The sequence below is a fragment of the Cnephaeus nilssonii genome, assembly GCF_951640355.1.
Source record: "Cnephaeus nilssonii genome assembly, chromosome: 3".
Classification (NCBI taxonomy): domain Eukaryota; kingdom Metazoa; phylum Chordata; class Mammalia; order Chiroptera; family Vespertilionidae; genus Cnephaeus; species Cnephaeus nilssonii.
In genome coordinates, this window is record NC_137074.1 from 28192914 (window position 1) to 28210886 (window position 17973).

The window sequence follows — 17973 nt, forward strand, 5'->3', positions numbered from 1 at the left end:
AACTGAAGCTTCATAGACATCACAGACGGGAAGGTAATTTGGGAAACAGAACACCCTTTCCCCAATGGCAGAGCAAGAAAATATAAAGAGCCTGCAACCGGAACCCCTTGGAGCTCTATGCTCACCCTAGACTGGCTGCTCCCAGGCTTTGATTTGAGAAATACATTTGTGTCACTGCTATTGAGCACTGAGGTCACATGTACTGACCTTAAATCTAATTAATACACACTGAGCTATTCTGAAGCCATCTATATATATAAAAGCCTAAGCGAGCCCTAGCCGGTTTGGTTCAGTGGATAGAGTGTCAGCCTGTGGGCTGAGGGGTCCCAGGTTCAATTCTAGCCAAGGGTACATGCCTGGGTTGCAGGTTCCATTTCCAGTAGGGGGTGTGCAGGAGGCAGCCAATCAATGATTCTCTCTCATCATTGATGTTTCTATCTCTCTCTCCCTCTCCCTTCCTCTCTGAATAAAGAAATATATATATATATTTTAAAAGCCTAAGTAACCAGCCAACCAGCTGACTGGCTGACCGGCTAGTAGCTATGATGTGCACTGACCACCAGGGGGCAGACACACAACACAGGAGCTGTCAAGCAACAGCAACTTTGCAGAGTGCCCTCTTGCACTCTGGGACCCCTCAGGGGATGTTGGACTGCCCGTTTCGGCCTGATCCCTGCAGGCCAGGCTGAGGGACCCCACCTGCTGGAGGGACCCCGCTCATTCCACAGGCGCCCTTCAAGCCCCAGCCCTGCCCCAGGTGCAGCTGGCTGGGGAGGGACCGCTGGAGGATGGCTCCAGGGAGTGTCCAGCCCATCTTGCCCAGTCCCGCCCCACCGGCCACCTCCCAATTAATTTACTTTCAGTGTGCACGAATCCATGCACTGGGCTTCTAGTATATATATATATATATATATATATATATATATATATATAAACTCTATATATTATGTTTAAAAAATAAAATTGCAACAGGAAAACTCACAACAAAACTATACTTTACATCCCTTCAGCTCATCATAGTTCTAAAAACAGATATGGAATGTGCATGAGTAGTTAAAAAATATCAATGGTATAAGAAACTTCTTATTGCAAACCAGACAGGAATGAAATCCTGGAAGTGTGAAATTCATGTGGCTGGTTTATTGCTTACTCCAGTATCATTTAAGTAGAACTTTAAGTAGAACTTAAAGGACCCTCAGATTTACCTTTCTTATAAAGGTCTAATGGAAACCACAGGCTTTATTATTCAAAGATTTATGTATTATTATTCCCCCTTGACACACAAAGAGATAATAAAAATAAACAGGGACCTGGACACATGCCCCTGATATAAATGCAGCTTGCTATTCAACAGATAGTAAATGCCAAGTGAACCTAACCTGGACTCGATATTTAGTATTATCTTAAAGTAACATGTAAAAATAATGATATAAAACACTGCAGTTAAAATATTTTATATAAGGCAATATAGCATAAAATGTAATAGCTCAAAATGTAATATTGGTCAAAAATTTTTAAATCTCTTGGTATCAAGAAAAAAACACAGAATGTAATCTCAGTATAAATAAGTGTGCCTTCAACTTTTATTACAACATTAAAAATTTCTATTTAGAGAGCAATCATAAAAGTGAGCCAGAATAGCAACAAGAAAATAATGCAGGAAATTCACACCTGCCACCTGCTTTCTATTTGCACTTCTGATGCCATATAATTATGTACAATATTTTAGCAAGTATTCACTATTGTTTTAGACTAATATAACATGTAAAATGCATCCAGATAAGTTAGCTACTGTCAACAATTACTCATGTTTGAGCTACATGAGGAAGAAATGATTTTATATGCTTATATGCAATTCTTTGAATGATAGATTTTTAGGCAGAGCAGAATAAACTAATTAACAATAAATAATTTGTCATATTTGATTTTTATATTTAGTAATGCTGTTACATCATAATTAGATGGTTTTTATCCCATAAAGTCCAACGAACATAAAATACAGTCAATAAAACTACTCTAAAATTTGTCAGCTTCCATGATAAATCTGTAAGATAACATAAGTAGCACCTGCAAATTATAAAGTCTCCATTGATGATGGATGTTTGCAATATGATTGATTAAAGGTTCAGACATGTGATTAATCTAATAATCTGAATGGTCCCCTCCAAAATTGAGATTCTATTATTCTCAATTTGGACAAGGAGAAAGTCTGTATTTTTAAATATAATCTGACAGACTGAGCTCTAATACCTTACTTCACTGTTATTGTTTTTTCACAAAAGCGTTTAAAAAATTATATATATATATAATAATTTGGAAAACCAAAAGTAACCATTTCATTAGTAATTTAGACTCATTATTGCTAACATTATGTTATTTTCTAATTTCTAAATTTAGATGGTGTAAGACTTGACTGAATTTCTGCTAGCAATGCATCCTAACTAATAAAACCTAATGTATGGAGCACCTGCTATGAGTAAAATACTTTTATACCTGCTGTCATTGAATCTGACCCACACAACCACCCTGGGAGTTTCTGAGCTTGCATATATGAGCTTTATCTTAAAGATTCCCTCAGCATAAATTTCACAGAAGCACCTTCTTTTCCCTTTGACATTGATTCAGGCCCTCTCTGCACTAAACCCTTGCACTGCCTCTACCCGCTCTACTGTACCAGTCACTTGCTTCTGTAATATGCTCCCTAAACCACTATGTTGTTCCAACTCCCCACTGATGGTAACAGACACCTACTCTCCCTTTCCTGTAGCCCTATCAAAGGTGGTCTTTTCCCTTCCCCTAGCTTTTCTTAGTACTCGTATCTCAAAGATCATCACACACATGGTGTTTCACTGAAGTGTGGGCTAATAAACAGCCCCATACTTAAGTCTTCTCAAAAATTCTTGCCACCATTTCTCCAAGAAAGACATACAAATGGCCAATATGCAATGAAAAGATGTGTGGCATCATTGGTCATTGGAGAAATGCAAATCAAAACGACCAGGAGATACTACTTTTTGCCCACAAAGATGCCAGAATAAAAAAAGACAGAGAACACGTGTTCGCTAGGACACAGAGAAAGCAGAAATCTCGCACACTGCTGGTGGAAGTGCAAAATGGAGCGGTCATTTTGGAAAACAGTGGGCAGTTCCTTCAACAAGTAAAGACAGTCTCCATAGGACCCACTGCTAGAGATACAACTAAGAGAAAAAAGACACATGTTCCCACAAAACCCTGTACAACACTATCATAACAGTCAAAAGGTGGTAACACAAATGTGCATCAAACAATGAATGCATAAACAAAATGTGGAATAACCATAGTATAGAAAGGTCTTTGTACACTGCAGAAAACCCTTTAAATAGAGCAAAGTGCACATTAAACCAGACTTTGAAACCACTAGAATTCACTGAAAGGTAGCATTAAACTGTAAAACAGTTGAGAGAACTAAAGTACTGATACCTGCTACAATATGGATGAACCTTGAAAATATTATACTTAGTATAAAAAAAAAGCAGACATGAAGACCATATGTTATATGATCCAATTTACATTAAATGTCCAGAATAAGCTAACCTACAATGGCAAAAATAGATTAGTGGTTGCCAGGGAATTGGGAAAGAGGGATATAGGGAATAAAAATAGTAGCAAAAGGTTTCTTTTTGAGGGGATGAAAATGTTCTAAACAATTAATTGTGCTGGAATTTGCACATATCTGTGAATATACTAAAATCCATTGAATTGTGCAACTTGAATGAATGAATTGTATGATATATAAATTATATATCAAGAAAGTTGTTGTTTTTTAATTCTTGTCCGTGATGCCTACACAAGTGTTCTTCACTTATCTTTCGGGTATCCTATCATTCTGGTTTTGACATTCTGGTTAATTAAAGACTTAACCGCAATGTCCACCGAGGAGTCTGCCTGGATTCACTAAACTTTCAGATGACCAGGGCTGCCAGCAAACCAGTCTTGTCATCAGTGTACTCAGAACGATAAGAACAGGAATACGATTGCCACCAGGGCAGTATCTTTTTGGGTTGGATTCTGGCAGCAGTTCATGCGGAAGCCCAGCTCTGACAGCTGAGGGATACACCTCGCTTAGAAACCCTGTTCTCCATGGAGTTAACCTCCTGCACATCTTCCAGAGCCTCACAGCAGGCAGGCCAGTTGTACCACTCACCACACTCAGGGAGCTCTGTCTCACTCCAAGTAATGATGGTTCTCCCAGTTAAAGGCACCTGACCAATCAGGAATCATATTTACCATAAGTCTAGAAACACAGTAGACATCACCACCTTTATCTGTGTCCCAGGGAAAGAGCTAGAAAATTAAAGGTCAAATTCTCATACTAAAGAGCAAAGGCTTTTGTTAACACTCCTCTAACATAGCACCTTAACATATCATAATTCTTTTAATTATCCAATCTTTGGTTTTCAAAATTCAGAGAAAAAATATACACCGCTACTTAAAATATAGTTTTAAATTACTTCAGGAGCTTGAACATCTCATGAGGGATTCATTCACTTTTTCATTTGTTCAAAAATTGATTTATATGTGCCAGGTACAATATTAATCACTGAAAATACTGTGATGAACAAGACACAAATAGTACCTATCCTCACAGGATTTAAAATTTATCAGAAAAGCCTGGCCGTACTGGCTCAGTTGTTGAGCTTTAACCTATGAGCCAGGAGGTCAAGGTTCAATTCCCAGTCAGGGCACTTGCCCAGGTTGCCGGCTTGATCCCCAGTAGGGGGCATGCAGGAGGCAGCCGGTCAATGATTCTCTCTCATCATTGATGTTTCTATTTCTCTTTTTCTCTCCCTTCTTCTCTGAAAAAAAAAATTATGAGAAGATATAAAAGAGGGACTAGTTAATATCAATATAGTTTGGAAAAAACCCTGATGAAGTGCAAAGTAATAATCATATTGAAGGACAATGAACACAGACTTGTGGCACAAGAAATAAGCAATATTCCCGTTGAAAAAAATAGGTAAAACATGCCAGTACTCGGTGGCTTATATATATTTTAAATGCTTTATTTTTTCTTAAGAGTAATATTAACTAATAGTTATAAATAGCAAATGTATACATTTTTAGTATATTTACATCACCTGTATTCTAAAATCACGTGAATTATAATAATTCCTTTTTGAAGGAACATTTACTTCCCATCCATTTCTACAGTGAGACTTTGGGAGAAGAAAGTAAGCCTTCTGCCCTTCTAGGTTCTCTCAGCTGCCTGCCCAGAGAGGGATGCGTTCCAATCTAGACCCCCATTAAGGAGTTGTACTGGTTAGGCCCTGCTCTGCCAAAGGTACATAAATGTCTACAATTTGGTGGGGCGGATGGGAAAAAAAGAAGCAGAAGAAGGTTCAATTTAAGGAAGTATCTGGAAGTAGAATTTGTCTGCACATTCATGCTACAACCACCAATTTTGATTGTATCAATAATAAAATTGATATTTTGATTTCTACCTTCTGGATCTAATATCTATTTCTTACTTAATTCAGAATTTCGAAAGTAAAGAAAAAGATGTTATATATTGACCTTCAAAACAGCAGCACTAAATTACTCTAAATTTAGGGCAACAATTATCTGTAATTTCACTCTAAATAGCATAATGTCATGTTTGTTCCCCAGGAAACAAATGCTGAGCTTTGCCTGCATGGCTTTTCCTGCTCTGAGAAGAACACCTGGACAGTGAAGGGAGGAGAATTGGGCAGAGACAACAGCTGACTTCAATGCAACTGCCAATCCCAAGGCGGGGAGCTTTGAAAGCCCATCAGAGTTGACAATGGAGGTAAGTGGGCTGCTGGCAATGTACCCTCACATCGACCAGAAATTGGACCAGAAAACAGGCTGCCTCCAGAGAGGGAGTTTAAGCTTGGAAGTAACCGTTCCCTTTCAGCAAAATAATTCATGGGAAAGGTTCAACTACGGCTCATCCACAGGCAACACTCTAGTAAGGTAGGGAATGACTGTCTCAGTCCTAAAGAGGAGGATCTGGGGGTACACCATAGCATCAATAATATGTGTACGCACAACATTTAAAATGGGCTACTAGCCCTGGCTGGTGTGGCTCAGTTGGTTGGAGTGTTGTCTCCTACACTATAAGGTTACAGGTTTGATCCTGGTCAGGGTGCATACCCAGGTTGCGGGTTTGTGCATGAAGCAACCAATCAATGTTTCTCTCTCTCTCTCTCCCTCTCCCTTTCTCTAGAATGATTGTTTAAAAATTAAAAATAAATAATAAAATGGGCTACTATAAGATCATCCAATTAAATAACCATATTATCCAAAATGACTAGCTATGATTTGAAAATATATATTATGAGCACTGACTGGTGGTCGCTAGAGGCAGGGGTGGAGAGCGGGCAAAATGGGGGTCAAAATAAACAAATTTCCACTTATAAAACAAATAAGTCATGGAAATATAATGGACAGCAATGTGACTGTAGTTAATAGTACTGTATTGTCTATTTGAAAGTTACTAAGAGAGTAGATCTTAAAAGTCCTCATCGCAATAAAAATATTTTTTGGAATTGTATAATGACGAATGTTAACTAGACTTACCGTGGTGGTAATTGTGCAATAGATACAACTATTAAATTATTATGCTGTACAGCTGAAACTAACATGTTATGTAAATTATACCTAAATAAAAAAATAAAATGAAAATATAGTATTATTCTAAACGGCAACAGAATAATGATAATAATGTAAGTCCATAAGCTAATATTGGTTGCTGTCAACTAAAAGAAAACAATTATACCATAAAGTCAGTAAGCATAAATTGTACTGTGATGATAACTGAGGTTCTTTCTGATAATTACTTTCCTGTAGGTATGTTCAAGCAAGCATATATTCCCACTTATAGCCATATTTATATAGGCATACCTTTATTTGAAGATAAAAGTGTAAAGAAGCTGAATATAAAGGTTTCACACCAGAAAGCATAGAAATTCTACCTCAATTATTCCTTACTGAGGCCCAGTGCCCCTCAGCCCAGCCTCCACCCTCTCCAATCTGGGACCCCTCGAGGGATACATGGGCAGTGGGACATCCCTCTCACAATCCAGGACTGCTGGCTCCCAGCTGTTCACCTGCCTGCCTTCCTGATTGCCCCTAACCACTTTTGCCTGCCAGCCTGATCACCCCCTAACCACTGCCCTGCCAGCCTGATTGATGTCTAACTGCTCCCCTGCCAGCCTGTTTGCCCCCAACTTCCCTCCTCTGCCGACCTGGTCACCCCTAACTGCCCTCCCCTGCAGGCTTAATTGCCCCCAACTGCCCTCCCTTGCAGGCCTGGTCCCTCCCAAATCCCCTCCCCTGCTGAGCATCTTGTGGTGGCCATCTTGTGTCCACATGGGGGCAGCTATCTTGATCTTGTGTATTGGAGTGATGGTCAATCTGCATATTACTCTTTTATTAGATAGGATAGAGGCCTGGTGCGTGGGTGGGGGCCAGCTGGTTTGCCCTGAAGGGTGTCCCGGATCAGGGTGGGGTTTCCCTTGGGGCGTGGGGCAGCCTGGGCGAGTCGCCTGTGGTGGTTTGCAGGCTGGCCACACCCCCTGGTGACCCAAGCAGAGGACCTGATATCTGGGATATATTTATCTTCTACAATTGAAACTTTGTAGCCTGGAGCAAAGCCAAGCCTTCTGCTCGCTCCCTGGCTGCCGCCATTTCTGTTTGGATTTGTTTACCTTCTATAATTGAAACTTTGTAGCCTTAAGCAGAGGCCTGGGCCAGCCAGCTGCCTTGGTTGCCAGGGGCAACCCTAGCCTGCTCTCTCCAGCTCCGTGGCTGCCGCCATTTTTCTTGGGATTTATCTTCTATAATTGAAACTTTGTACCCTTGAGTGGAGGCCTGGGCCCGCCAGGTTGTGTGGAAAGCTTGGCTTCCTTTATTGCAAGGGAAACCCAAGCCTCCCTCCTGCTCTCTGTGGCGGCAGCCATCTTGGTTGGGGTTAATTTGATTACTCGCACTGATTGGCTGGTGGGCGTGGCTGGTGGGCGTGGATTGTGGATGTAGAGGAGTGGTGATTAATTTTTATATTACTCTTTTATTATGTAGGATTTGCCTCTCCACTTCCCAAGATCTCTCCTTTCCATTTAAGGAAATCTCCATTCCAATTAAGAAAATATATATACCAGAATATATTAATGATTTATTTAATCCAACCTCCCTTTGTGTATGTCATGCTTCACATTAAAATGCCTTTTGTTTGTTTTTCTCCTATCTTCCATTATCTGTGATTAACCTTGTCTCTTCTGTTTGATTGTATGTTGTTCAAAGGAAATAGAAATTCCTGCTATATTAAGAACTATTTTTTATCAATGTGAGGTGCACCCACTACAATCATCTTTTTTAAACCATTAGTGTTGAAAATCATTCTAAATATAGAAGTACAATTTTCATCCTTTGTAATTCCTGTTGCACATTTACACTTTATTTTTCAGATAAGTAATTATTTAACAGTCTGAGAGGTAAAAATAAACTTGTGTCAAGCTCACTGCCAAGTCTAAATCAATCATAAGTCAAAAGAAAGGCCCTGTGAAATTATCATGTTAGTCAATATGGAAATGGAAATAGTTTGCTTTCAGTTTTTCAGGGATTTTTTTTGTAAGTAAAACAAGATATGACAGAACAAAATGGTACTTATTGACGGTGAACTTCATACAGACTCACTGGGCTAGAAGATGGGGGTCAAATGACTTACAATAGTCAAATTTGGCTATGCTTTATAATAACTAGGTTAAAAAGATAAAATATAGCAGCCATTAACCAAGAATGCTTGCTTTTTATATAGTAATGCTTTTTTCCCCTCATATACTAATTTTATTTTTATTTTTTTAGGAACTGCCATATTGTTTTCCATAATGGCTACACCATTTTTTTATTTTAATTTTCAATGCTAGTTTACACTCAATATTATTTTGTATTAGTTTCAGGTGTACAGCATAGTTGTTAGAGAATGAAATACTTTCCCACCAGATTTCTTCACATCTTCACCAACACTTGTTATTTTGTTTTTGTTTTTTTCTACTTTTAAAAAAAAACTGAATTTATTGGGGTGACATTGGTTAATAAAATTATACAGATTTCAGGTATACAATTTTACAAAACACCATCAGTATCTTGTAGCATATGTTTACCACCCCAACTCAAGTATTCTTCCATCACCATTTCCCCACCCCTTTACCTTTCTGTACTTCCCCTATCCGCCTTTCCCTCTGGCAATCTCCATACTGTTGTCTGTGTCTATGCATCTTTCTTTTTTTTTGCTTAATCCCTTAAAATGTCCACCCTAACTTCTCAGATTAGGTATGAATTCAGCAATCAATAAAAAATCTCTTATGACTTCAATAGTACCAAAAGGACAAAAAAACAAAAATACTCTATGACTGGTTAATAATAACTGATAAACAGAAAGAGATATCCACTCATCCCTGAGCCATGGTCATCAGGCCAAAGCACAAGATCATTAGGACCCTTAACACACAGAGAAAGACAGGGGAGAGGATGGGAACAAGGAGAGAAAAGCAGGATAATTTAGTAATTTCCCTCGTGCATTTTACTTGGCAGAGACTTATTTAACAAAGGTTAAAATTTATTGAAATGTATGTTCCCTCTCCTTCCTCCTCCCTCTCCGTGTGTGTGTGTGTGTGTGTGTGTGTGTGTGTGTGTGTGTGTGTGTGTGTGTGTGTGTTGTGTGTGGGGAGAGAGAGAGAGAGAGAGAGAGAGAGAGAGAGAGAGAGAGAGAGAGATGGGGTGAGGGAGTGAGAGAAAGAGAGAAGAGAATCAGACTTAAATCGGAAGTTTCAGATCCTGAAGTTGAGGGAGAAACCATGTCTCATTTCTCTCTGTATCTTTCATACCAGCAGTACCTACACTCACTAAGTAATAGCTCAAACAATGTGCTGAATAAATCATTGAATTGAAAACTCCTAACATAAACGCACAATGGGGTAATTATACTTTTCTCCCTTAAAGTGGAGTGTCTTCAGTTAAATTCTATACTGGTTCCATAGTAGCAATTACACTCACTTTTATATATATCAACTCTTATTTCTTATGACAGTTCAATTGCACCATCCTGAGGGGCGAGAATAGCAGGGAGTTGGGTTTGTTTTTTGTTGTTTCTTTGTCCTGTTCCCGCCATCATTACTGCATTTCTACCAGGATGATCCAAACATTGAGTAGCCATTTGAAAGTAATTGACATTGATAAATATTAATATGAGTAAGATCAATTTTAGGTTTTGCAGTTATCATGACTTGGTTCTTTAGAGCTACCATGACTTGGGTCTTTAGAGCTACCGATATTTATACTCAAGTAACATGTAAAGCCCAGCTGGCATGGCTCAGTGGTTGAGCATTGACCTATGAACCAGAAGGTCATGGTTTGGGTCCCAGTCAGGGCACATGCCCGGGTTGTGGGCTCGATCTCCAGTAGGGGTCATGCAGGAGGCATCTGATCAATGAGTCTCATCATTGATGTTTCTATCTCTTTCTCCCTCTCTCTTCCTCTCTGAAATCAATAAAAATGTATATTTTTTAAATGTAAAGATTTAAATCTACCAGTGATCTTTCAAAATATAGATCCAATCATCCCCATCCCTTTGCCTCTAAGAAGTAATAAAATCCTTAACCCATTACACAAGTTCCTTGGTTCTCAGTTTTATCTCCAGGTCCAAGCGCAGTATCCTAGTGATATTCATCTGTGCAAGGTCATTGCCTACCACAGACGCTGCTTCCTAAAGGTACTCAATGAATATTTGTTGTCAAAGGAATGAAATTTATGACAAATCCAGGCATCATTAAACATCTATAATAATAAAAGCATAATATGCTAATTAGACCAGACAGCCAAACGACCTTCTAGACATCCTTCCAGACGACCTTCCGGACGAAGCTGGGGCAACGAGGGCCAAGGCAAGCTGTGAGGGCGGAGCTCCTTGCACAAATTTCATGCATCGGGCCTCTAGTAAATGCTATAATGTCATATCTACATTTAACCATATTAGTTGCTCAAGTATTAGAATTTTAAGACCAGCTCACATGGTTTCAGTTTGGGCATTTCAAAAAACAATGACTATATGTAGATAAATAAAAGGTTCTAATATGTAGGGGGAAACCTGAGAGATAAGCTTATTTACATAATAATGAGGACAAATAAAATAATAATTTTTAAACTAAACATAAAACGTCAAACATAAATTAGATAGAAATAATACTTAGATCATGTATTCAATTAAAACAATAGTTAAAAATATGGTCTAATTTTAAAATGTCAAATTCACAGATAGAATGCATAATATAAAAATTCTAATCAAGCTAAGTGTTTTAGGAACTATATTAAAACACAGTTTAAATAGCAAAAATAGAATTCAGATTAGTGTTCAGTAAAATAATTTTAAGTATGTAAAGACTGTCTGTACCTAATAGAATTTTAGAAATTAGTGCAAATCATCCTAAATTCTCGATAATTAAGCATGTTTTAAATGTCTTTGTGTTGAAATGTTCTATAAATACACTACCAGTAAAGCATTTTAAAGTCATACCTGCAAAAGAGTTGTTCTGTGGAACTTCAGTGCCCCCTTCTGGTGAATTTTAGCAAAGCATCCTGAACAGTAATCTTCTCCACATTCAAGACATACCTTAAAAGATATTTAATTTAAAAAAACAAAACAAAAAACACAATCTTATAATATGACTTTGATACAATTTTTGTGTAAAGATGCTACTGCTATTGTATTTATTTCTTCCATTACATACCTATAGTGAAGTCCAAGGAAACTGGGACAACCATTTATCCCATTAAGATTTAACTCAGAAAAACTAATTTGTAAACAAATTACTCTCATATCAAAATAACTATACTAGCTAGAATGTTTTATATGTGTGTTAGATGAAAGTATGTATGTAACATTTTTTAATAAATCATAAAACAATAGGCAGCATCAGGTCAAACTTCTTGACCCGGTACAAACTACACAGCACTGTCTCTGGGTCAAAACTACTCCCAATGTTAGTTCTTTTTATCTTTCTGTATGGATTAGCAGGGTACACTTAGTTTCAAATGGTGTGCATACAATTTGCCTCTAAAAGGCCCCATGCACTTCTTTGAATGTACTCTTTCACTGATGCTTCTCAAAATACGGTTTTAAAAAATATTTTTAGAAGATTCCTCAAATGAAATTATTTTTTAAAATATGGATAGAACTGCCTCAAAATGTCAGCAATGTTTATGACTGGTGAAATGATTATGGACAAGTATACCTTTATCTTCCAAATTCTTTACGTGTTAAAGTGTAATTTTTAAGTTTAGGGATAAATTGAAAAATGTGATGTACTTGTATCTATAATGGTACCAAGCAAGACTGAAAGTTAAGAGAAAAGAAAATGGAATTTGTACTGCAAGTGAAAGTACTACTGTGCAGTTGCACAGTCATTTCAACACTCTTACCACTATGACAAAAAGCAGCGAGAGTGGCTAAATCCCTCATTTCCTTGAGTTGGCCCAGGTTAAGAACTACTGGTAGTGCAAATAAGAAATCATGACAAGATGGTGCCAGAAAGTCTATGTCAAGGAGCTCACATTCCCTTTGACTCTCTTTCATTTCCTCCCCTTTAGGGTGCCCTCCACCATTCTCCCCGTCCTTGCTCTTTCCCTTAACAGGGAACTATAAGCCTAAAGCATTTGGGGCAGACTGGGGAGAGGTTGACCAAGCTCTTCTGCCTTGTACTGGTTAAGGGTGGGCCGAAATATAGTGATGTTTCTCAAACTCTAACAGGGACATGGATCACCTGGGATTTTGTTGCAATGCAGACTCTGGTTCAGGAATTCTGAAATGCCACCTGAGATGCTGTATTCTAACAAGCTCCCAGTTGATACCATGCAGCAGCTGCATGCACTGAGTAATAAGGCACTAGAATGTATAAAACATAGAAAAGTAGGCTAAGCTCTTATTAAAAATTCAAGACATTTTATGTCCATTATTTTTTAAAAATTGTATTATACTGGTAAGTCCCCATATGATGACATAGTTACCTACAATAATGTAGACAGATTTATCAGATATATAAATATATATATAGGCCAACACTACAAAAAGGTTAAAAGAGTAAGAAACATTATGTAACTATAATGAAACTAAAAGGGAAGGCTAGAATCAAAGAATAATATTCACAATGTTTAGTGAGCATTTACTCACTGTTCTAAGGGCTTCACATGTTTCATCTCATTTAATCCTCACAACAACACTCTAAAGTGATAATGACCATTGTGAAGGTGATTAAGAACACAATGATTAAGAATTTGTCAAGTAGTATAGTTAATAGAGCCAGAATTTCAACCCCACATTCTCGCTCCAAGCTTAAGCTTTCAGGCACAGCCCAGATTACTAATCATTAAGTCAATTTTTATCATTAATTGCAATACTAATCATTTATTTTTAAAATGTTAAAATCTGCAATCAAATAAAAGCCAATATTTTTATAAATGTCTGCATGTTCAGACAATGTGAATACTTAGTGCCACTGAACTGAGCATTTTAAATGGCTAAGATGGGAACTTTTAAATTATGATGTATTTTACGATATTTTTTTAAAGTTCATGAATTGACACCAATGAAAAGTTAGAGAGCTGTCAGAAAGCATTATCTTTTGAACTTTTTTTAAAGTTCACTTTAGAACTTTTAAGGAAAGAAAGAATAAATGTCATTGGGGGAGGAAGACTTGCAGATAAATGTACACAGCAGCCATAAACATAATAGGGAAATGTTATCCAACACGTGAACAAACAAATAAATCTTGGTGTATCTATACTATGAATACTAGTCAGTAATACAAATGAACAAACTACTGATAAATGTAACGTGAATTAATCTCCACATGCAGCAAAACTTACACACACAGAAAAACTATACATATACAGGGGTGGGCAAAAGTAGATTAATAATAAATCAATCAATCAATCAATCAATAAATAAATAAATAAATAAAACAAGAATAAACTCTGTGTTTCGTTTACTCACACCTGTAAGCCTACGTAGCCCACCCCTGTGTATATCCCTTATAATTCCATTTACATGAAGTTCAAGAACAGGCATTACAACGTATAAGGAGCTAAAAATCACAACAGTGGTTGCCTTTGTGGTGGGGATGAATTGGAAAAGGCACAAGGAAACTTGCGGGGGTCTTCTGTTATCTTGCTGGGAGTGCAGACATTTCTAGAAAGGCATCTAGTTATACATTTACTAGTAAGATCTTTCCACTTCACAGAAAGTAAAATATGCCTCAATTAAAAGAGAGAGAGAATGAGAGGAGAGAATATGGTGACAGCAAGTATAACAGACTCTTCAAGTGTGACCAAAAGGGGCACAGAGGGAGATGTGGGGGTCAAAGGGGACTGACTGCTGCAGGTTTGGTTTGGGTTGTAGGTGGAAGATATTGTAGCATGTGTGTGTGCGGATAGGCATGAACCAAGGCAGAGAGGGCAAGTTCAAGTAGTGCCTCACCCGGGAGCCAGAGGAGGCGTCTCAGTGCCGTGTTGACCTTCCCCAGCAGCAGGCACACTTCATCCTAAGGTGTACAGCGTGCACACTTCACAGTAAGAGTCACAGAGGAAAAGTGTGTTGCTACCAGAGCAGGGCAAGTTGGGAAAGTATCTGAGACCACGTGTAAGTTCTATTCCGGTATGTCAGTATAGTGTACGTACGAGCAGAGCGGCTTTGTTCTCACACTGCCCACAAACCTTCCCTCTTATCCTGGGCTTTTCTCTTTCAGAAAAATTTGCCATTTGATAATTAAATGCTTGTCTCATTGGATCTGGAAGACAAAAAAAAAAGTCAGACTAATCACTTTGTAATATGATGTTTAGATTTCCGATTGATCAAGTAATTAAGGAAACTATGCATATTTCTAAATTATCAAATAATGTTTAAATATTAGTTGGCCAATAAGAATGGCATGTAGCCGAAACCGGTTTGGCTCAGTGGATAGAGCGTCGGTCTGCGGACTGAAGGGTCCCAGGTTCGATTCCGGTCAAGGGCATGTACATTGGTTGCGGGCACATCCCCAGTAGGGGGTGTGCAGGAGGCAGCTGGTCGATGTTTCTCTCTCATCGATGTTTCTAGCTCTCTATCCCTCTCCCTTCCTCTCTGTAAAAAAATCAATAAAATATATTTAAAAAAAAAAAAGAATGGCATGTAGCCAAGCCTAATCCTCCCAGTAGGCTGAGGATCCCACAGTCCCCTTCCTATGACCTTAGGGCCACATATATTCACCCATATGCACTCTGCTTAAAATTCACTTAAAATGGGCATGTAAAATTATAGAACGTAATAAGTGTTAAAAACTAGGTTCTTGCCTGACCGGTGTGGCTCAGTGGTTGAGTGTCAACCTATGAACCAGGAGGTCACGATTCAATTCCAGATCAGGGCACATGCCTGGGTTGCAGGCTTGATCCCAATGTGGGGCGTTTTAAAATATATATATATATTTAAAACACACACACACAAAAAAAAAAAAAACAACACACACACACATAAAAAACTATGCTTTTGCTCTGGCTGGTTTGGCTCAGTGGATAGAGCGTCAGCCTGCGGACTCAAGGGTCCCAGGTTTGATTCCGGTCAAGGGCATGTACCTTGGTTGTGGGCACATCCCCAGTAGGGGGTGTGCAGGAGGCAGCTTATTTAAAAAACAACAACAACTATGCTCTTGATAGAATACCTGTAGCATTCTGTCACATCTCCGGATCAAACTGAAGCCCACACAGAACTTCTCCTATACTAAATGTTATACATTTCTAGAACTTGTTCTGCCAAATCATCTTAGCCATTCAAATTAAATGTGTTTGTCCTCTATTAAAAAGTCTTATTTCATTTGGAATTATTATATATTCAATATTGATTTAAGTTTTTGTTGTTAAAATATAAATGAATTTTTCCCTTATATTTCCCTTAATTTCCTAGAGTACATTTTTTTAAAAATATATTTTATTGATTTTCCACAGAGAGGAAGGGAGAGGGATAGAGAGCTAGAAACATCGATGAGAGAGAAACATTGACCAGCTGCCTCCTGCACACCCCCCACCGGGGATGTGCCCGCAACCAATGTACATGCCCTTGACCGGAATCGAACCTGGGACCCTTCAGTCCGCAGACCGACGCTCTATCCACTGAGCCAAACCGGTTTCGGCTAGAGTACATTTTTAATTTATAATTTATACTGCCAAATTATTATCCTAGTTAAAAGATTACATTAATAAACTTTAAGGACTAATGCTATGAAAGTCCTCACTATGAAAAATGCTGTATTATAATCATATTCTAAGTTGATATTCTTTGTAAATAAAATAATCCCCTCTCCACTACAAACAAACATAAGTAAAATGTATTTTGAGTATCAAAGGTAAAGTGTCATCATTTTGGGGTGTGGAATCTTTATACTGCATAAACAATTCTAGCACTTTAATTTTCTATGTAATTCAAATGTAAAAGAAATTATATCTGTACAACTAATAATACAATAGTAAACTGTTTACCTTGAAGCTTCTCCTTCAGTAATTTTAATCTCACTTTTCCAGGAAAAGGCTATATTAATGAAATAGATACTATTTGTTAGGTATACATTCTCTTATCTAAAGAAAGTTTAAGTCATTAACAAAAATACCGAAAGTTATAAAATTTTGGTGCATCTTGAACAAAACAAATGTTTTGAAAGAATAATATAAAATTAATAGATCCTCATTAAAGCATAAGTAGACCTTGTAATTAAGTTAATAAAAATTTATTAAAAAAATAAGATAAATTTTGGAAATATATAAAAACAGTCTTTTAAAACACCATAAATTATTAATGAGACTAAATTATCTTATGTCAAACAAATATCATTAGGTATCATCAAATGATTTTAGGAAAGCACTGCTATTCAAATATTATAAAGTCTTTTCTAGCTCTGATCTTTCTGAAAGACACAAAGTCTAATATTTGCATAGACTGGATCTGAACTAAATTATGACTGAGCTACTCTGCTTATATACTGTAGGAGCCAATATTATTATCTTATTTGACCAATTTAGAGAACCACATATTTAAGCATCATAGGCTTAACCTCCAAATATTTTTATGTGTGATCCTTGACTTTCCCAATTATAGGGGGAAAAAAGGGTAAATAAGACTCACTGCTAGGTATTTCAGACGAATATTCACTTAAAATGCTGGGATCTTAAGATTTAAATATATAAAACAGATTGGCCAATTGCACATACTTGCCTTGGTCATTAAAACCAATATTTGAAGTACACAGATAAATATGGAGGAGCATGCACAGCTACACAGACACTGTCAGTTCATGCCTACTTTTCAATTTGCAATTTGCACACTCAATTGCCCAATTTGTACATGAGAATATGGGAACAACGGTTGCCTCTATGTCGATGGCTGTACCAACCACAGTCATGTGAAAATTTAGGCCTAATTATTCTCAGTGAAGCTAGTGGTTTTGCTTCAGAAAGGCATTTGTTGTTCAAGTTCTTTAAGTAGCTACTCAGATGCTATGTACCAAACACAGCAAAAAAGAAAATGGGATTAAAATAATCAATTCTAATGAATCAAACTTTTATTTTTAAACTTGTAGTATTATAAAAGTTACAGATAAATTATTCTCATATTTATAACCAAAGTTTCCAATATTTCTACCTTAATGATATGTCTGAATTGTAACATGATCAACATGAACAACATAAATTGATTAACAAAAGCAGATCCAGAGACAGGGAAGCATCGATCAGACTGTCAAACCTCAGAGGGAAGGTAGGGGAGGGTGGGGGTAAGGGGGAGAAATCAACCAAAGGACTTGTATGCATGCATATAAGCCTAACCAGTGGACAAAGACAATAGGGGAGTGAGGGCATGATGATGGGGGGGGGGGGCTTGGGAAGGTAATGGGGGGATGAGGA

General features: G+C 37.6%; 1 protein-coding gene across 1 annotated transcript in view; it reads right to left on the reverse strand.

Moving 5' to 3' along the window:
- ZBBX (zinc finger B-box domain containing) overlaps window positions 1–17973 on the reverse strand; it is a gene marked incomplete at its 3' end in the record, with an annotated part of 106364 nt that overhangs the window by 70352 nt on the left and 18039 nt on the right. Inside the window, exons 5-7 of the mRNA XM_079767266.1 lie at window positions 16558–16606; window positions 14728–14837; window positions 11570–11665 (exon numbers count right to left, since the gene is read on the reverse strand). Coding sequence (XP_079623392.1) covers window positions 11570–11665; window positions 14728–14837; window positions 16558–16606 — 255 coding nt within the window. The remainder of the gene's footprint in view (window positions 1–11569; window positions 11666–14727; window positions 14838–16557; window positions 16607–17973) is intronic.